This window comes from Rosa rugosa, chromosome 5, assembly GCF_958449725.1.
Source record: "Rosa rugosa chromosome 5, drRosRugo1.1, whole genome shotgun sequence".
Lineage (NCBI taxonomy): Eukaryota > Viridiplantae > Streptophyta > Magnoliopsida > Rosales > Rosaceae > Rosa > Rosa rugosa.
The window spans coordinates 54,035,505-54,057,184 of NC_084824.1; the positions used below are offsets into that span (position 1 = coordinate 54,035,505).

A 21,680-nucleotide genomic window follows, 5' to 3' on the forward strand; every position below is an offset into this window, starting at 1 on the left:
CATAATCATCAGCTCAAGACAGCAATAAGGAAGAGGAGGAGGAACTTATTAGCTGGGTGGGTGGGGACCCGAGACCCACCCGTCTCACCATCCCCAAGAAACAAACCGGGTCGAGTACATCGGGTACCGCGTGCATTGCATTTTTTATTTTTGGAGTGAAATTGAAAATTTAAGAAAAATGAAAAAAAAAAAAAAAGGGACTAGACAGAGTGAAGTGGGGACTGAGGAGTGAGAAGGAAGAGGGGTCGTCTCTGCAGAATAGAGGACTGCAAGTTCGAATTATTCTTCTTCTGTGTATGATTGCTTTTATAAATACTCAGTGCCTCTTTTGGACTCACACCCATTTCCTCTCTCTCTCTCTGTGGTTTTTACAGAAAAGAAAGAAATGGTCGTTGTTTGCTTTGGCCAGCGTCGTCCCCGAGGCTGTTGAGTGAGTCCAGGAAACACAAAACAAGCTTTCAGAGGTGGGTTTTTATTTAGGAAAATTTGTAGAAAGAGGTGGGAGCTAGGGGAGAAGCCATTTTTAAAAGCCAAAGAAAGAGGGGCTCCCCCCCAAGCCCTTTAACACGTGATAAAGAAACCACCAAAAGCAGTTGCATGCGTGTATAAAGATTCATCATCATCCCCATCCCTCTTCCCCTTTCTCTCTCTACCAACTCCCATCTCTCTCTAGCTGAATCTGAATCCCCCCCCCCCCCCCCCAACACAACCCCATCTTTTAAACCCCCCCTCCCCTTTTGCCACCCTTTTAATCACTTCACCTTGTTTTTTGTCAGCTCAAAAACTTTCAATCCTTTCTCCGGGTTTCTTTTTCGTGATCGTCTTCAAGAACATTGCTATTGCTTTGAATTGTTTGTCTCAAGGAGTCAGCTTAGCTTAAATTAACCGTTGGTTGGTGAGTATTGAGCTTCTTTATTTGTTGGTGTTGGGACTCTGTGGTATTTAATGGTGGTGGCTTTTTCTCTTTGGCATTAATTTTGGGTATCCTTCAGATAGTGATTTTACTACCCTTTTCAAAGTTTATTCCTTCTCCTTGGTTTTGTTCTTGAATTTTGGCCTTTTCTGGGTGTTTTTATTCTGGTTTCCTAATAGTAGACTCACAACTCACGAGCTTTGCTTCAAATCTGTCTTCTACACAGTTAATATTATTATTATATTTCCTCAGAGATATTTATCATCTATGTTTTTGTCTCTGTTTTTATCTGCTTGGGCTTATTCATTTTGTGGGTGATCACAAATTTTCAGTTTTGGGGTGCAGACAGGCTTAAAACAATGGTTTTGTCTCCTGGGTTTCTCCATTTTCCTAGTTTCTATTCGTTTTTTTTTCTCTTCACTCTTATTTTTATTGTTATTGTCTGGAAGATTCATGCTCATTGGGCTGCTTATAGAAGCGTCTGAAGGAGCACTTTGGGTTTTGGGTAATGACTTGGATTTTCTCTGCATTTAAATTTTTTTTTTATTGAAGTTGCAAAGCTGATATTGAGCTGCAAGTTCTGTTTTGGCTTTCTTGTTCTGTGTTTCTTTTTAGCAAATCTTTGAGATTGATTATTGATTTGTTTTATTTTTTTATTGGATGGCTATGTAATATCAAGTCAAAGAAGAAACTGTAGCTGTTGCTTCTCTGTAGATTTGGATTTCAGTTTTGTATGTATTTTGTAAAAGGGTAAATCTGCTGAAATAGAGGTGAATATTTGGTTTTTTCAGTTTAGCAAAGGAATAGTAATGTTTTTCATCTTCAATGAAAACAAAGTCTGGTCATTTATTTACCCGTACTCTTTTACTTATATGAGTGATGAAATATCATTATTGTGTCCAAGTTATTCACTGTTTTGGTAATTTTTTTTTCCGGTCGCTTTCGGCTGACGTGCAGTTTTTCTGTGTTTGTTTTTGGGTATTTCAGAGTAAGAAGTATTGAATCTTTGGAGAATTGAGTAAGACTAAAAGGGAAGACTACTTTGTTAGTGTGAAATCTGGTGAAGTTGGTCTCTTTTTGAACAAAGGCTTGTGCTTTGTAGTATATCAGTTTTGGTTACCAAACATGCCTATCAGGAAAATGAAGGAGAGCTCAGAGCAACACCTTGTGATCAAAACCCATTTACAGAACACAGCAAACCCAGTTCAGAAGGCACCCAAGACTGGCCAAAATGGCAAAGGCCCACCAACCCCAGAACCTCAAAACCCCAAAACTCAGAACCAAACTTCACCTCCAACTAAGAACAGAGGAAGGAGAAGGGGGAGAGGTGGTCGGAAGTCTGATCAAGGTGATGTTTTTATGCGGCCAAGTTCAAGGCACTGCACGGTGGCTCATATTCCAGCCTCACCAAACTTGGCTGGAGGAGGTGCTTTAGTTAGTAGTACTACAAATGAGTCATTGGAAAATGGTGGAAATTCGTGTGCCATGGAGATGGGTTTTCCCACTTCCAGCAAGTCATTGAGCTTTGCACCTAGGCCTGGCTATGGACAAGCTGGGATAAAGTGTGTTGTAAAGGCCAACCATTTCTTCGCAGAGTTACCAGACAAGGACTTGAACCATTATGATGTGAGTTGTTTTTTCTTTGATGGGTCTTTTTCTTATAATTGTTTTGATGGATAAGGAGTTACCAGACATGTTTACTGATGTGCTGTAGCAAAAAATTAATTTGGTTTATCCGTTGTGTAATAGAAATTGGGCCCCCTTACCTTAATCTGACTATTAATATTTTCACAGTTGCTGTTGCATTGCAGAAGAAATTTGAAAAGTTTACTGTTTTCACCCAGTCCTTTACTTCAACTAGCATTTATGAGATTAAGTTTTGGCCTTAAATTTTGTTCTAAATGTTTTGTTTGCCTTTTCACCATCAGTGGACTGACTTTTGCAGGTTTGCATTGCCCCCGAAGTTACATCGAGAGTTGTGAACAGAGCTATTATGGCCGAACTGGTGAGATTGTACAGAGAATCTGACCTAGGAATGAGACTGCCCGCTTTTGATGGTAGAAAGAGTCTGTATACTGCTGGTGAGCTACCCTTTGTTTGGAAGGAGTTTAACATCAAACTTACTGATGAAGAAGAACGAATCGATGGCCGAAAGTAAGGACATTGCCTCCTTGTTCCTTTAGGATTTATCTTAGAATCAGTTGGATTAAAATAAGATGGGTGAGAAAAATCATAGAACCCTATAACATAACGAGAAATAACATAAAAAGTGAAAGGCATTTCCAAGAATATATCGTGATTCTGTATTAGATTGAATGTATGATGAGCAATTTGATTTATCAACGTATATCCAGTAGGATTAACTTTCAATACCTCTGTATAATATTTCAGAAGAGAAAGGGAATATAAAGTGGTGATTAAATTTGTTGCTCGAGCGAACATGTATCATTTGAGCCAGTTTCTAGCCGGTAAATGTGCTGATGCTCCCCAGGAGGCCCTCCAAATTCTTGACATTGTTTTAAGAGAGCTCTCATCAAAAAGGTAAAATTTTTCATAAAACTTGACTGGTACACTGTTCTGGTGTGGAGATAGAAGTTTATTAATCACCTAATGAATACTTCACTGGTGAAGGTACTGTCCCATCGGGAGATCCTTCTTTTCACCTAATATCCGAACACCACAACGGCTTGGTGAGGGGTTGGAGTCATGGTGTGGGTTTTACCAAAGTATAAGGCCTACCCAAATGGGTCTTTCCCTCAATATTGGTGAGTAATTGGCTGTTAATTGGTATTTCAAAAGTTGTTATTCTCAGATGACCTGTCTCATATTTCGTTCCTCTATCTTCACATTTTGCAGATATGGCTTCAGCTGCATTTATTGAGCCTCTTCCTGTAATAGAGTTTGTAGCCCAGCTTCTGGGAAAAGATGTACTATCTAGGACATTGTCTGATGCTGACCGTGTAAAGGTGATCTTCCCAACTCTATATGTGTGTGTGTGTTATCCTTAGTATCTAATTTAATGTAGTATGTACTTTTATATGCGTGCCAGATTAAGAAGGCTCTTAGAGGGGTGAAAGTTGAAGTTACCCACAGAGGGAGTGTTCGAAGAAAGTATCGAGTATCGGGACTGACATCTCAACCTACAAGAGAGCTTGTGTAAGTTTGACAATAGCATAAATATGCTCATTCAGGCTTTTAAATACTTGCATGGAAAGGAATAGAAGCTGTAGTTCTTTTCTTTTTCTTGATTCTTGATCGACTTGTGCTAGTGTTCTAGATGCTGTATGCTGATGTTATCTTTGGTCAGGTTTCCTGTTGATGAGAACTCGACGATGAAGTCAGTAATTGAATACTTCCAGGAGATGTATGGATTCACAATTCAACATGGACATCTTCCTTGCCTTCAAGTTGGCGGAAATCAGAAGAAGGCAAATTATTTACCCATGGAGGTCGGTCATAGTCACCCAACATGTCACATTCCTAATGAAAATTTACTCACAATTTTCTTTTCACAAGTCTTGTCGTGAATTCTCATACTTAAAATTTTTGCAGGCCTGCAAAATTGTTGAGGGGCAACGATATACAAAAAGGTTGAATGAAAAACAAATTACTGCTCTCTTAAAAGTTACATGTCAAAGGCCTAGGGATCGTGAAAATGACATCCTCCAGGTAATTTTTTATAGTTTAGTCATATAGCCAAATTTTATTTTGCTTTCCTTGCTTAGTTGCATTCCTCACAAGGAAATATTCTATTTCCGTAATCAGTGGTGGGATGTGAGGGAAAAAGGGTTAGAAATTGGCTGGTAGGTTGGTTTACTACCGACTGAGAGTAGAGAGAAAATGAATTGTAGTGTTTCAATAAACTGGTTCGCTATAGTTGTGAAGTTAATGCAAAGAAAATGGAGTCATTTCAAGATTTCTTCATGCAAACTCTGGAGCATCTATGCTACCTAGGGAGTAAAAGAATAGCTACGCATATATGATATAATGTTATTGATGTATGTTGTTGATAGTATGCGACCTTTTTGTTGTTGTTCTCATACAAGTAATGATATATTCTATTGTTTTCAAACACAAGCAGACCGTTCAACAGAATGCTTATGACCAAGACCCTTATGCTAATGAGTTTGGGATCAAAATCAGTGAAAAGCTCGCTTCAGTTGAGGCTCGAATTCTTCCAGCCCCTTGGGTAATGTTTTCCCTGATAACATATTAATGTTTGATTAAGAATATATTCTCATGGTTAAGCATCTAACGTCAAATTCACCTGCAGCTGAAATATCATGAAACAGGAAAAGAAAAGAATTGTTTGCCTCAAGTAGGTCAGTGGAATATGATGAACAAGGTACTATACTTGCTGAATTTAAGCACTCTACATTTAATGTATTTGAGTCGTGGCAAAATTGTTCGTCATATTTGTAATGCTTGTAACAGTTTATGCGTAATCAGCAAACAAATCCTAATCACCACTGAAGACCCTTTTAGTTCAATCGAACATGTTGTTTTATAGAACTTTTGCATTTCATAATTTCACCTAATGTTATTCAGGCATTAGAAGGGGATTATCAGTCTTAGTGTCTACCTCTGATATTTGTGTTTCCTGCTTTTAATGTATTGCAGAAAATGATCAATGGAATGACAGTTAGCCGGTGGGCTTGTATTAACTTCTCACGGAGTGTGCAGGAGAGTGTTGCTCGTGGGTTTTGTAGTGAACTTGGTCAGATGTGTCAAGTCTCTGGCATGGTATTTATTTGTTTTATATGTGATGCCTTCTCTTTTATTATAATTGTATGGGGTTATAACTTTGTTATGCTGTCTTGTAGGAGTTTAATCCAGAACCTGTAATTCCAATCTACAATGCCAGGCCTGAGCAAGTAGAGAAAGCTTTGAAACATGTATATCATGCATCCATGAACAAAACAAAAGGAAAAGAATTAGAGCTCTTATTGGCTATTTTGCCTGACAACAACGGGTCCCTGTATGGTAGGTCGTACTTGTCATAATTCCACTTAATTTTTTTTTCATTGAGCTCTGAGCTTGATTTGCTTAAAAATGACTTGAATCATATACTTAGTTCTAACCTGATTCTGCTATTTTAGGTGATATCAAGCGAATATGTGAAACAGATCTTGGATTAATCTCGCAATGCTGTCTTACAAAGCATGTTTTCAAGATTAGCAAACAGTATTTGGCTAATGTGTCTCTTAAGATAAATGTTAAGGTTTGTTCAATCCCCAAATCTTATGCATGCATGAATCTTACAAGTTTCTAAATTAGTTTCAGTGCATTGTGTAGCTCATGACTGCATTTGTCTATAATCAATTTAAGACTGAAAGAGTGCCAGGTGGATTAAGCGCAGATGAGCTGATTTTAAGACATTCTACTTAAGATAAAGTCACAAATTTGAGATGAAAATACATTCTTAATTATTTGTCTTAACAATTTTATGGAAAAAGTAATGGCTGTTGTGTGGTCATGCAAGACTATTTCATTCATTTCTCAAGGTTTATTTAATCAGTCTTGACCTTGTCTGTGTTTTGGCTCTATAAATTATTGAATCCTGATGGTTCTTGGACTCATCCATGCTGCAGATGGGTGGCAGAAACACTGTTCTTTTGGATGCTATTAGCTGCAGGATACCTTTAGTCAGTGATATACCAACCATAATTTTCGGAGCAGACGTGACTCATCCGGAGAATGGAGAAGATACCAGTCCCTCGATTGCTGCGGTACATATCTTTACCACATGAAACTTCAATGTTGAGAGTTGAGACCTTTGATGCTAATGGATAATTGATGATTTTACTTCTGTAGGTAGTGGCTTCCCAGGATTGGCCGGAAGTGACCAAATATGCTGGGTTAGTTTGTGCTCAAGCTCACAGACAGGAACTGATACAAGATTTGTACAAGACATGGCAGGACCCTGTTCGTGGCACAGTCAGTGGCGGTATGATCCGGTATGGGAACTCTTAACATTCACTTCCTTGGAACTTTCCGAATCTATACTCTTATTTTCTGCTATACAAGCACATTATATTCCCCCAAACTCCTTTCTGCTTGCATATCATATACTATAAACATATTGCCTTTTACTCTCTTTGTGAGGTGTTAACATTATGTCTGAAAATTTTTCCCAAAATATTATAATTCATGCATCTTAATGTCATGTTCTCTTTTGTGCAGGGATCTTCTGGTTTCCTTTAGGAAAGCAACAGGGCAGAAGCCTCTCAGGATTATATTTTACAGGTAAAATTTGTATTCCTAGTGGGCACTTTAAGTGACCAAATTCCAAATTGGAACTGCAAGTATGTAACAGACACTTGGGTTATGCTTCAAGTAGTCTTTTGTTTCTTTTGCGGTTTTGTCCTTTTCTAATATAAAATAATTCCAAGCAGGGATGGCGTAAGTGAAGGGCAATTTTATCAGGTCTTACTTTATGAGCTTGATGCGATTAGGAAGGTCAGACTTCATATATTTTGTTTCTTTATCACCATTATTGAGTTACTAGAGATAAAGGTGGGATTTTTTGCCGCATTGATAAGTAGTAATCTGCATACAGGCGTGTGCTTCTCTGGAACCCAACTATCAACCGCCGGTGACTTTCATTGTAGTACAGAAGCGGCACCACACACGATTATTTGCTAATAACCATAGGGACAGAAGCAGTGTAGACAAGAGTGGCAACATATTGCCTGGTAAGGTTACACTTATCTTTTCTTTTTTTTCTTTTTTTGGTCGAAGGTTAAACTATCTTGGAAACTTGTTTTATCTCACATATTTTAGAGAAATACAATACGAGGTGTTCTCCATCTTTATATTATTGTTGTATTGTTTTCAGGCACTGTAGTTGATACCAAGATATGCCATCCTACAGAATTTGATTTCTATCTCTGCAGCCATGCTGGTATTCAGGTAAAGAGTTTATTCATCTGTTGCTCTCTCTGTCCCTTTATTTCTGTGTATGGGATTTAAGAGTGTTATATTGCAGGGGACAAGTCGGCCAGCTCACTACCATGTTCTCTGGGATGAGAATAATTTTACCCCTGATGGAATCCAGTCGTTGACAAACAATCTTTGCTACACATATGCAAGGTGCACGCGCTCTGTGTCTGTTGGTAAGCCATTGTTCCATGTTCTGTTGAGTAATTTTTGCGCACAATCATTTCTATGTTCAAAATTATCTGCCTTAAAGTTTTAATTGCAATGGACCTATTCTGTGGAATCTTATGCAGTACCTCCGGCATATTATGCACATTTGGCTGCTTTTCGTGCCCGATTCTATATGGAGCCAGATCTGCAGGATAATAGCTCTATTGGTCATGCTGCTAAGGGCACACGGGCTGCAGGAGAGTCTGGAGTCCGGCCGTTGCCAGCTTTAAAAGAGAATGTGAAGAGAGTAATGTTTTATTGTTAGAAGTGGGAGAGGTTGGGTTAGGTTGCTGAGAAAGATGCTGCAATCAGGAAAATAAGGTTCGGCGGCATCGTCAAAATTCCTTCTTTGTAAGACAAACCATGTATGCATGGCTCAAGGTCTTTCAGTTTAGCCTAGCAGGAGGGAAGAAAGGAAAAGGTATTCCCAGTTTAGATCAGTGATTATAGTGCTAGAGTTCCTTGATCATAGGTGTAACAACAGGTCCTTAGTCTCTGCAGTGTAGACCAACCATAATGGGATGTTTGTCAGTTCTAGGCTCTGTAAAGTAATGTTAATTAATGAATTAAGTTTATAGCTATGTAGAAAATATTTGGGTCACCCTTGAAAGGTTCCTGTCAAACCATCAGTCTACCAGCTTTCTTGAAAAGCATCGATAAAGAATTAAAAATATACAGTAGTAAACTACTGTTGTAAATTTTCAAAAGCTGACTTTTCAAGAAAAGATAAAAAAATTACAAGAACAGTGGTTAACAAACTCAGTGGGGACAAGCATGCACCAAAGATGAGCTCAGAACATAGCCAAGTTAGGGTAATCCATGCTCAAGTAGGGGCTTGTGCAAATTGGCTTCAGATTTATTTAGTCTCAGATTACTGGTAAATTGGCTTTAGGGATGCAAGTATTATTTGTTTTTATTTGGTAGCCAACAATTAGTTTTTCGCTGAGAACAATAGTAACGTTCACAGAACTACATAATAATCACCGCCTGAGTAATTGAGCAAAAAAAATTATACCAAATTACTCTTATAATCTAAATTTAATTGTAGTAAATAAAACAACTCAAATTTAAAATTAAATTTTTCTACTAAATTTAGATTTAATGTTGATCGAACATAATCTTCTTTTTCAGTTCCTGAGGCATTTAGATTACTTTAATATTAAATTGTCACACGTAATCATGACCTGAAATTCTTTTAAGACAAGGTATATCCTGAAAGAGTTTAGCTTCAACAGCTCCAACCGCAATTTGATAAAGATCTCTATGGATTGTCATTGTAATATGTACTTCGACTAGAAAAAAACTGTGAGAACCCTTCGATGATGCAACTTAATTAAGGAAATCACTAATAAGAAACTCTTATGTTTATACATTGAGAGTGTTGTACGCATGCCAACTAGGGATGGGGTTTTTGGAGATCTGGTTTTTGCTTGTTAGGTGGCGCCTCGGCGTAGACGACGGTGACTTGCCTCATTTGTGTGCAGTGGGTTTGGCCAGACGGGCTTCTTTTTTATTACATTAATTTGTTTGGGTTTCAACGGTCTGTTATGCGGCACAAGGTCTCATTTTTGTTTTAGTTGGCGGCACAGGTGGTTTCGAAGTTTGAGCAATCGGTTGGTGGCGTGTGGCTGGATGCTGGATTTGGGTTGAGAACCTCCAACATGATCTTGTAAGGACTTGGTTGGTTGCACACTGTGTTGTGAAATTTCAATTGAACTCGTAAGTATACGGATTGTCGTTAATATAGTGTACAAGTACAATGTGGTTCTTAATTGGGGATTCATAACCAACTTTGAATTCTAACTTTAATTACACATAAAAAACACACAAATAAACAAGAAACAAACAAGAGAATCAATATATTGTTTTTTTAGATATTCCAATAAACAAAAAATATATATATAATTACAATGAAGAGAATCAATATGTTGTTATTTTTAATGGACTTAGATATGGAATCATATCTAGAGAAATGAAAGAATCCATTGATTTCAAAAAATAAGTAAAATTGTTAGTGGTTGACTTCAAAACCTCAAGTTACATCATCATTGTTTATCAACCTTTAAAGGATAATGTTTCTTTCTTCTCTCAGAGGAAAATACTTACATTTGAAATGAAAGAAGAAAGAAACATAATTCTTTAAAGGTTGAAAAACAATTATGATGTAACTCAAAGTTGCGGAATCAACCACTAACAATCTTACTTATTCTTCAAAATAAATGAACCTTTCATTTCTCTAAATGATTCTGCTATGGTGATTACTGACTTAAAGGAGGTACAATAGACTTCTCTGAGGTTGGATGTATTGTGGAGGATTGTATAGCATATTTGCGTGCAATTTCGTCTTTTAATTTATGCTCTATCTATCGTGAAGCAGATGTGTTGCCCATAGATTGGCACACCTTGCTAGCATTGATTTCTTAGACGATTATTAGTTAGATGAGGCTCTTGTGATTATCCAGGATGCACTATATATATGAGGATGCTTGTACTAGTACTTGAGGTGCAGGTAATATGTCCCCCTCGTTGTACATTTATCTTTTAGTTATTAATAACTAGCATTTCCTCACACATGTTCTGCATGTGCAAGTTATTATTATTTTTTTCAGAAAATAAAAAAGAAAATAGTTAGTTATAGTAGAGAAAAGATAATGGGGAGAGAAAAGTGGATTGTGGATACTTTTTTTGTTCATTTTTTTAATAAAAATATATTTTGTAAATGTCTTAATTATTCTTTTGATTTAATTAATTCTCAAAGTTTATTAATCTTTTAGGGTCATTTTTGTCAAAATTCTAGATTTTGGCTAACAAAGCCTCTTCACTTAATAATAGTATAGATATTATCTGGCGTGGGGCTGAGCCTTTCAGTTAGGTTGGGTTCCAAATCCCGTTTCAAGAAAAAAAAAAATAGACCACAATTTTCCTTAAGTGAATGATGTTAAGTGTTCAAATTTAATCCAAAACAATCTGATTATAATTTGATTGGATAGAGTGAATTCAATATACCTCTATGAAATAAATGTTAAACAAAATTATTAGGCAGAGTAGTCATATTACCCCTAACATTTCCTACATATGTCAATTTACCCCATGACTTTGATTTTGATAATTGCACCATAACATTTTTAATTCTTGCTAGTTTACCCCCTACCATCAATTTATCATTATTTTTTTCATAATTTCATCCAAATTTATAATAAAACTCAACTCACATGCCTTTCGTATGTGACAATATTTTCATAATTTACACCGCAAGATGATAAATTTTGTTATTTTACACTTTTACATTATTGATAAAATATTCCAAGTAACTTATTAGAAGTAAAAAAACATCAAAATGCATTATAAATTTGGATGACAAATTTGGACGAAATTACAAAAACTTGGCCTCAAATTGACGATGGAGGGTATATTGGTAGAAATTGGAAAAATGAAGATGCGCAAAAAATACACATTAATGTGTATAATCACGGTAAGTAGGTAACCAATTAAACATCTCTCTTCCTAGTTTCTTGACACATGTATATATCCAATCTCAGTTCTTTCGCCACCTTCTATTAACGAGTACAATAATGACCTTTGGATTAGTTCTTTATAAAGTAATCCATCCAAATTACACATACTTCGGAAAAAGATAAAAAGAAAAAAGTAATAAATTTATGACCTGGTTACAAGAAGATCAATCTTGTTTGTTTTATTCATGATGTACTATCTAATAAATTTGAAGGTCCTTCCTGAAAGATATTGACAGATGAAAGCTCTGGGAAAGAATTGGGAGAATCAAACACTAGATGTTAGAAACAAAATCTGAAAACTCCATATATAGAATCTTTTTCATTTATACATTACAATGTGCCAAAAGATGGTGAGAGTTCCAAAGGTCCAACAACTCTTAATGGAAAGAGAGGTTGTAAATTTTTCCTTGTAAAATTTGAAGTGTTTCACATGGGTTCACAGTCCAGAAATTACATCAACTGCACAGAAATCTTTCTAACTCAAACTTTTCAGATTTTGTTGAACCGTGGTCTACTTGCATTCAGAAAGTAGGGCAAGAGCAACTCGTCTCATATTACAGCGAATTAAAATTATGGTTTAATCACTCCAAAACATTTATTCAAGATCTTTCATCTTGCTTTCCATATGCATGCATATAAGATTTGGAGGAAGAACAAGATGAGTTACTTGACATATCAACAGAAATACAATCTACATGTAATGCTACATTCTCCCATCAACTTTCTATCAGCTGAAAGGGAGCATATCCTACCTGCAAATATGATCAGAAAGGCCAAAGAGTGCTAATAAATTTGCCAATTTGATCTTTTGTTGGTTGCGTCTTTAATGACCCAAAGGATCCACTCATCCACTGTATTCTCTTTTAAAATCATATATGCAGGCTCTAGGCTAAATCAGATTCACTGCCTTGAATGATGCACCAACAATTTCATAAATTGAGATTATAAAAAAGAGAGGCAGAGAGCTATAATTTTGGATCATATTTCAACTGAAGCATTCTATGGTCTCAATTACCATATTGTGCCACTAAGCTCTTCTGAATTGGATCTCTTTCTCAGGAGAACCAAAAGAGTTGAGTAACCAACACATGTAAAAACCCTAACAGAATCATCCAATAAAATTGACTCTATCTGCACACACCCCTAGTAAGGTCTTCATCTCACCATATCAAACTAAGAGGTGTAAATCAAGACAATAATTTCAAAACTAAGAGGGTAAAGATTTTAGGCCTGCAGACCATATGTACCACAGGTGTTATAAATCTCAACCATAGATAAACTGCAGCTTGCTGGAAATCTATGATTATAACAGAACATATATGTCAAATTGAGACATACTACTGATTGCACCAGGTTAATTATCAAAAAGAGTAGTTAGTCACTACTGAGTTTTGATCAGTGATAGCCATAGCTAGCAGCTGGCTCAATCACCAAAGCACCAGTACACTTCAGGGGATCCTGAAATCCTCGAACTGCGTGAAGGAGACACACAAATTTTATCCTTCGAAACCCTAACAAATCCCAAACCAGTTGACATTTCCGTCTAGTTAGAAATTTTCACCAAGAAGAAAACATAAAACCAAGACGCCGAGTAATTAACACAGGCCACAAAACATAAAACCCACATACATATTCCCACGATTATTGACACAAGAGATCGTGATTCATGACATACCTTTTTCTAGGGTTTTGAGTAGGGAATTAAAATCGAGGTAGGGATATATAGGGGTTTTGAATTAGGGTTTTGATTGGTCTCATGCTCCAAAGAACAGGTGAAACTACCGCATGATCTGATCTTCCCTCAGAAAGCTGAGAGAGGTTGAGATCATGCTGGCAGCTTCAACTATTAACTGTGCATGATTATATAAGAAAGCATTGCCCCAATTGGCTCTCCTCTAAGAATTTGGAGAGGAAGCTTTAGACTCTGGAAACTGGAAATGGGGTAGGGGCTTTTAGGGTTAGATGGATGCAAAAGATAGAGGAGATGAGGAGGGTATAAATAGAGAGGCTAAGGCCGAGGCTTGTGGGAAACTGGGAATTATCATTTTTTTTTTCTTTTTTCTTTTTTTTGTTGGTGGGCTGAAAAGCTACGCAAAATAATTAAATAAAAACAAAATAAAAGATGTAAGAGCTGAGGGTCTACGTGGTCCCAATTAAATGATGCAAATAAATTGAATATTATCACGCCAAGACTACTACCCCATGCAGTTTTTGCAGACACATTAGTGAACAATGAGTTTGTGTTTCAATTTATATAATTTTTGATTCATATTATGACTTCTAGGTTGGGGACTAATGAACTAGTAGGGGACCCTTTAAAACTTTGGGACCATTATTTGCATGTTTGCATACACATATAGGTCTTTGCATATATAATGCTTCACACATAAACATGAAGCAGGAAAAAAAAAAAAAGGAAAAAAAAAAAGCATCTCTCTCTATCTAAGTCCAAATGTTTATAGCTGCAGTGTGCATTCAATTCATTTCCATTTAAGCTTCTTTTATCAACACATTGATAATAGCTTTTCCTTTGTAAACTTTTCCATTTGGTGAATTCTTGGTAGTGATGCAACTTGATTGATGCCAGCTGCTGCATAATATACCATTTATTGGAAAATTTTGATGCTCTTCAAGTTAAGGAAGGTGAAAAACGAAGATACGAGAGAAAAGAAATATGATACTGACATATAGCATACAGGAAAATGACTTGTATTTGTTGAGAAAGCAAGTGTAATTGTAATGGTTTCCTTCGAAACCCTTTTTGGCTTTTGTTTTCAAGACACACTAGCTTGGGGTGATGATGATACCAATATAACCATCAAGTGCAACCAACCTTTGGAATCGGATGTCAACTGGTAATATAAAAAATGTATGATGCTTTCAGAAATTTCATATACATATCTTTCTTCTTTTTTGATTTAGAAACTCATGTGGGATAAATTTCTTTTCTAAACAAACAAACAAGATAGCATACACAATTTGGTTTTGAGATTTTTCATCAGGGAATATATTCCCTTCCATTTTTTATGCACTCCTTAGAAAGTGTCTTTACCTAATGCTACAAGAGAACGTCTACTTGTAAAAGAGGGCATAGGTAGTACAAAGCATATTGCATCACAATTATAATCAAAATCAGATTATATATATATTGACTAAATGCTCTTGATTATAGTTCAACTTGAAGGATCCTATATATCAAATCAATTAAGCATCTTCTCAAACATTCAAAATCTTACAAGTTGTAACTTTCTAGCTCTATCCTTGTATCGATCGTGTGGTCAAACCAACTGCAGATCAATAACATTTGAACTAAGTCTGCTATAAAGTTACTGATCCATAGTAATCATTTTTTTCTTCTCACTAATAACATCTCTTTTGTTGTACCTCATGTCTCGTCCGAATGAATTTGTTGGTACTATTAGTTTGCTTAGTTCATACCACAAGCCTCAAAATCTTGAAACTGCATGCACATAAAGTAAATAGGTTTCTTATTTGAGTAAAAATTTATTGTTATGCATTAAAATAACTTTACTACATGTTAATAACTTCGTCGGGAAGAAATTTTTGTTTTTGTCTTTTTTTTGTTTTTTTTTGTGTGGACGATTTTAACGGGATAAAGCTCAACTTATGTGCAAAGAAGGACAAGGCCAACATAACCTTTTAGTTAGAGATGGTGTAGCTAGTTAATATACCCATTTACTATGGAGCAGCTAAGCTAGACTAGTTAGCTTTATGTTGTTTATATATATAACTATATATACAAAAAAGTTAACTCATCCATTATACTTGTGGATGCGGATAATAGCTATAATACCACTGTTAAAAGTCACCGCCAATTTCCACTCATCGCGTCATGTTGAGGATATTTCTGGTTAGAGCATGACTAGATGAACAATTCATTATTTGGTCCATGCGAATGTAGTTAATTTGCAACTAATTTAAGTGACAACAATTAATAATATGCTTCTTTAATTATGAATTGTCAGTATATTATTTAGCTAGGCCCTTAGTCATTGGATAATTACGATTTATTAAGCCAACACCATCCACCTCTTGCGTTATTGGATCCAACAAAATGATTATGATTAATTGTTATATATGCATGTATATGTTTTAGGACCAAAACCGGAGTTCAATTTTCAAAATGTAGATGAGGCAGCCCCTAGCTACCGATTTGCTGAGGTTGGTCAGAAAAATTTACCAAAACCTAAATATATGAAACTATGTCCTTAATAAGAAACTTATGCAGGACCCCCTTACGCTAAAAATACATTGCCAATATGAGCTCTAGCTAGTTCTAGCAGTAAGTGGTCCAGTATTGCTACAAAAGAAGTGAGCTCAATTTTGTCACTTCCACTGGCTACTAGTACTAGTACTGTAAACGAACTTGACCCCAAAAAGAGGAAAGAGTAAGTAAAAGCTAGGATTCACCAGAACAGTAAAACTATCTGTACTAGCTAGAAATCCACCCAGTCACCTACCTCTTATATATATTCAAGTAAAATCCTCTATCTGGGGGTCTCTGTCAACCTTTCGATTTCCCTTTACCTTAAAACGCATGCAAGGTGGGTGGCCTTCGGTTTGTACACCTAGCAGATATATGAAAGTTTTTCAAAAGAAAAGGTTGCTCATTACTATATATTATGCAAAGCCTCATTTAAAAATAAGTTTCCATATCGATCTGCATATGGGGTCGAAATCATATGAAATAAGAGAGGATTCTAATAATTAACATTAGGATACAAAGATTATATGTCAAAACACGCGTGTTAGGGTTACTGACTTGCTAACCGCTGCGTCTCTTACCACCACTGATGCGTGTCATGAACTGCCAAACTTGAACTAATTGAGAAGAGAGAAAGAGATGGCTTTGGCTTTGGGGTGTGTGTTTCCTAGCTACCTAGCGAAAGAGGCAGTATATATCAGAAGGCTAGTAAAGCCTAGGTTATTAAGAATATATGGTCCATGCTGCATGCCTGTGTGATGGTGTTGTAGGATGGCAGAGATGGAAGATGATGATCAGGACCAGTGGACAATATATATAGTGTGTAGAGTGGTCCTTTAGGTTTAGGTCAGCAATATATATAAACCCAGTGAGACTGAGCTGAGCTGAGCTGAGCTATGTGTTGCAGAGGACCGAGGCAAACCTTCATTTACTCTCTTATCTGTCACCTATTTTAGACGGCTAATTACACAAAAGGTTAACTAAGCCAAAGTGCAGCCCATTTAAACATCGGACAGCAACACAAATAAACCTGCAGCTAGTTAGTCGGTCTATATATTAATTGCTTATTGCAAATTAAAGCCAAACGCCTATTAATGAATCAATTTAATCAGAATCATTCTGATCCAGATTTGCGGTCAGTATTAGGAAAGAAATTAAATTCAACTGGAATTGATACGATCGGCTAATCGTTATTCATGAATGTTGAAAATGCGAACTTAAAAGGAAAAAAAAACTTAATTTTTTTTATTTATTACACCGCTGAACTAACCGAAAATTCTACAGTGCACCTAATGTATTAGTGATTCATGTTACATGACATCATTTTAGCCATTAGTGTCATCCGCATCTTTAGCAACGCTAGCATTTTTTAATCAAATTTTAGCCAAAATAACTAAAAAGTCATTTTGGCTAGCAATTTTTAAAATATGTCTGCATCAGTTCTCTCTATTTTAGCTCAATTTGAATTTATATATATTTTTTTTTAATCGAAGGAGGTCAGCAATTTATTGAAATCGAAAAATTACAACGATACGATGCCAAAAGACATCAAGAAACAGTACGAAAAAGAAAATACATCTGAAATATAAAAACTTAAAAATGCAAGGAGCAGCAACGTCGAGACGCAGCGCTGATTTTACACTACGGACTGCAGCCGTGTAGTGAATTGAGTAGTCGGTGGTTTGACTACCCATCGAACTCCAACGCACAAATTGACAAAAATCAACTTGGCGTCGGAATGAAGGCACTCTCCCACCTAAAGATCGAAGCCGGCCAAGGGTGTCAGAACATGGCCATGTTGGCAGACGATCTTTCACGAACAAATACCATAGAATTGGGTCCTGGATCCAATAGTAAATCACAGGAGCCCAAATCCATTATAGCGAACCATAACAAGCCCACCAAAGATAGTGGGCCGCAGGCCAATACCAACCTCTACCCGGATCCCAGATCCGGCTCCATTTGCCAAGCCCACCCGGATCCCAGATCCGGATCCTGACACCATCCACCAGAAAACCAGCGCCGTCACACACCGCATCTCGACCTTTGTCCCTGCCGCCGGTGACGCACTGAGTGTCCGCCATGTTGCCACACGATCGGGAGTCAACCGGCCAGAAGAGGTCGCCTGCACTACCAATCGTCGACCCATCGAATGAACGCGCCCGTACCATACATGAACACTCACCTACACCGCCACGCCCACTGCGCCTACGCCAGCGGTCACTGCTTGCCTTGAAGACAACGGAATTCCCCTCAACCGCCACCCCACAAACCTGTTGCAGCAGTCTCAGAAGATCCGATCGGAGAAAGAAATCTCCCAATCTACTCGACCACAGCCTACTCATCGTGTCATCAGCGCAGGGATGATCCGACCCGCTAGGACCACCGTGAGAGAAAGGGATCAACCCTCTACCCGGATCCCACTCCTTCCAACAACCACCGCCACCCTCCTTCGCCGATCCAAAAGTCCTTTGACTCACCGGCAGGACCACACCAACGCCAAAACTCTCCTCAAACTCCGCTCTGCCATCGAGAACAGCAAAAACCAACACACAGAGACCGAGGCCTGAAATTATCTCCATGAATGGAGTAGGTTTAGGATGCGACGGCCAAGAGACGCGCCGCTCCACAAACCCTAGCAGAGCGCTAGGGGCGTATAATTAATTTTGAATTTATATTGTTTATTGAATGAAGAAAAAATAATTTGAATGTATTTGTAGATTACATAGAATAACTTAAAAGGAATGTTTTAAATTAACAAAAATAATAGAGAGCCTCATCTTGCTCTCTATATTAAAGAGAGAGATTGCTAAAAGTTAAATTGAAGAGCCACTTAGGAGTCTGGTGCAGCTGGTAAAATTAATAAAAATATATATATATATATATGCTCTCCAATATAGCTAATGAGCCAAGATAAAGAGTCTGCTAAAGACTAATTTTCTAACCTGTTACTAGGCTTTAACATGTCATCCTAACACTAATGACATCATTTTAACCATTAGTGTATCCATGGATATGTCTTTCGTTGCCCAAAAAAAAAAAAAAAAAACATCCTAATTTTCTAACTTGTTACTAGGCTAAAATCTAAATGGGTCCTTGATCCAAAGCACCAAAATGAGCAAAAATTATCTCACTCACCTCAACAACAGATATTTATTCTCACTAACCCAATGTGAAGCAAAGTGACTATTCTACCCTCAACCTAATTACTAAACTACAGCCACTGCCACTCTCTCTCTCTCTCTCTCTCTCTCTCTCTCTCTCTCTCTCTCTCTCTCTCTCTCTCTCCCCAACGATGCCGGCATGTCCAAGACCAGGCCTCGATCTGCCATGGCCTACACGTCGTCAGCGCTGGCAGTCGACCGAGTTAAAGTCGACGGCAAATTGACCCAGTTCGTGCAACCGGAGATATCATCGTGCAGCGGCGCCATCGATCGTGCAGCTGGTGGCGACTTCGTGCAGCTCCGGTAAGTTAGCTTGAAGACGCTGCTGAAGACGACTCCGGTCTCGGGTCTGCAACCGGAAAGAGAAGAGGAAGTGGGTGCCTAGATCATTTTTCTGGGTGCCCAAATCAATTTTTTTTTTTTTTGGTAAAATGAGTGCAGAATTATTATTATTATTTCTTTATTTTGGTAAAATGGGGGTAGAAGGCCCAGAAGGAAAGAAAAAATAAAAATAAAAAGTTCTATAGGGGCAATAGAAGTCTGTTCAAGTTCTATTGGGGGGTGTGTGTGTTTGGTGGGGTGGTAAGGCTTTGGTCTCATATATAAGAGGTCAGGAGTTCGAGCCCCATCAAGGGTGGGAATGGGGTGGGGTTTTTAAAAAAAAAAAAAAAAAAAAAATTCTATTGGGGGGTAATAGACGTTTTGAATTGATGTAATATTCTCGTTTTTTTTTTTAATCAAAGTTTTATGTCTAAATTTAGGGAGACTAGTTCCCATTCCAGCGACTGAAAGTTCTATTGGGGGGTAATACACGTCTATTGCCCCCCCTATAGAAGTTTTGAATTGATGTAATCTTTTTCTTTTTTTTCTTTAATCAAAGTTTTATTTGTCTAAATTTGGGGAGATTAGTTCTCATTCCAGCGACTGAGAGTTCTATTGGAGAGCAATAGACGTCTATTGGGGGGCAATAGAGGTTTATTGGGGGTAATAAACCTTTCTGGCGATCTATGAGATCTCCGACGACTTCTTTGGAGACATCCGGTGAGATTTTTAGAGAAGTTCGGTGGCGGCGGCCGGTGACTAGAATCTGGCGACCAGTGACCGAAATCCGGCGATCGGTAATCGGACTCCGACGACCGGTGACCGAACTTCGGCGAAGTCTCCTATGGTTTCTCTCTCTCTCTCTCTCTCTCTCTCTCTCTCTCTCTCTCTCTCTCTCTCTCTCTCTCTCTCTCTCTCTCTCTCTCTCTCTCTCTCTCTCTCTCTCTCTCTCTCTCTCTCTCTCTCTCTCTCTCTCTATGTAACAAATGGGTGAGGGTAAAATAGTCTAAAAAAAATATAAAAAAACATAATTGGGTATTAGGGAATACCTTATTAGAGTCTTCATGGGTAAGGGGGAATTAAAAAAACTTAATGGGGTGGTAGGAAAAAAAATCCCTAGAATTAGGGTAAATGGACAAAAACCCTGTAATCTAATTTATAATATTAAATACAAAACGTCAAGTTGAAAACGAAACAAAAATTTAAATTATAAAATAATTCTAGTTCATTCTCAAACTCCGTGAAAACTGGATTCCATAAATTTTGGGAAAAAAAAAATCTCCAAAATCATGATTTCTACAAAAAAAAAAATGTGGACTACGCACACGATTTTTGTTTTGTCAAAATTGCATCTTTTAATTTTCTCACTAAAATCTTCTCACCCAAAAATGATGATTTTTAAGCAATTGACAAACTAATAGAACTCAAAAATCTAGATCTGATTATTATTTTTTATGATTTTCTAAAGTAAGAAAACTGAGAAAATAATAAAAATTCAATAATTTTGATTACTATAAGTGGGAACATGTTAAACAAATCATATTCTACCAATTGTAAGATTATGACATAAGATCATTTTAATTAAAAAAATAGTGTTAATAATTAAGGTTTGACATATTTTGACATGCTCTAGCATGTCATGTCATGAGTGTCAAATCATGTCAAGACATCTTTTTATATAAATTGTCTTGTGCCATAATTCAATATCGATAAAGCATGATTTCTAGGACTTGTTGCAAGTGTAGACACTCAAAAATATCAAATTTTTTTTAATGATTTTCCTAGTTTACGACTTTGAAAAATTGTAAAAAATAGAAAGTTTGATATTTTAGCGAGCTCTCACTAGGAAAATGTCCTAAAATGTTTGATATTTTAGTCGTAAGATTATGACACGATAGTTTTTTTAATAGAAAATGATGTTGACAAGATTTGACATGTATTGATATGTCATGACATATATGGTTTGATATCATGATGACCACTTTTTATTTTCCGTTTCATAATGTATAATTTCCAACGCCGTTACTACACATATGGGATGGAGCTCATAGAAGGGAACAAAAAAAAAAAGGCTAGTATTACTATAATAGTTGGAAATCTTTTTGTTGATAAATATCCAGTAAGAAAAATAAAATAAAAAGAATGCACATTTTCCCATGAATAATCGTTGGAAAATCTCTAACAAAAAAAAAAGTAAAATAAAAGGAACGGAACAGACTCTCACCATCAAGCTTGTAGCATTTCACCACTTCGCGTGAGCACAATGCTTATATTGCTCTCCTATAACCCTGTATTCACAATTTAGGCTGCTTTTATTTCGCTCGCCACTAAGAAACATAAATTCATAAATAGAAGACAAGGATTAGAAGCCATAGTTTCTACTCTAACTTCTT

General features: G+C 36.9%; 1 protein-coding gene across 3 annotated transcripts; it reads left to right on the forward strand.

Annotated features, from left to right (window-relative positions):
* Nucleotides 1-222: 222 nt before the first annotated feature.
* LOC133709334 (protein argonaute 10) lies at nucleotides 223-8,663 on the forward strand. Of its 3 annotated transcripts, XM_062135045.1 has the most exons (23): nucleotides 223-272; nucleotides 375-464; nucleotides 1,901-2,539; nucleotides 2,859-3,067; nucleotides 3,305-3,454; nucleotides 3,545-3,678; nucleotides 3,770-3,879; nucleotides 3,963-4,069; nucleotides 4,221-4,362; nucleotides 4,466-4,582; nucleotides 4,995-5,102; nucleotides 5,187-5,258; nucleotides 5,534-5,656; nucleotides 5,737-5,896; nucleotides 6,013-6,134; nucleotides 6,505-6,642; nucleotides 6,728-6,870; nucleotides 7,097-7,159; nucleotides 7,309-7,372; nucleotides 7,473-7,608; nucleotides 7,752-7,825; nucleotides 7,902-8,028; nucleotides 8,146-8,663. In XM_062135045.1, the coding sequence occupies exons 3-23, from the start codon at nucleotides 2,039-2,041 to the stop codon at nucleotides 8,325-8,327; spliced, it is 2,982 nt and encodes a 993-aa protein (XP_061991029.1). In that variant the 5' UTR covers nucleotides 223-272; nucleotides 375-464; nucleotides 1,901-2,038; the 3' UTR covers nucleotides 8,328-8,663. The 3 variants fall into 3 exon arrangements, with proteins under 3 accessions (XP_061991029.1, XP_061991028.1, XP_061991030.1); XM_062135044.1 differs by having other exon boundaries at nucleotides 244-895; XM_062135046.1 differs by lacking the exons at nucleotides 223-272; nucleotides 375-464 and adding an exon at nucleotides 971-1,418.
* The last annotated feature ends 13,017 nt before the right edge of the window (nucleotides 8,664-21,680 follow it).

Bases quoted from the DNA above. Each gene is read 5' to 3' on its own strand.
- LOC133709334 (XM_062135045.1), top strand. From the start codon at position 2,039: ATGCCTATCAGGAAAATGAAGGAGAGCTCAGAGCAACACCTTGTGATC. The intron at 4,363-4,465 runs GTCGGTCATAGT...AAATTTTTGCAG, and splicing joins CAAATTATTTACCCATGGAG to GCCTGCAAAATTGTTGAGGG. The intron at 7,609-7,751 runs GTAAGGTTACAC...TATTGTTTTCAG, and splicing joins GAGTGGCAACATATTGCCTG to GCACTGTAGTTGATACCAAG.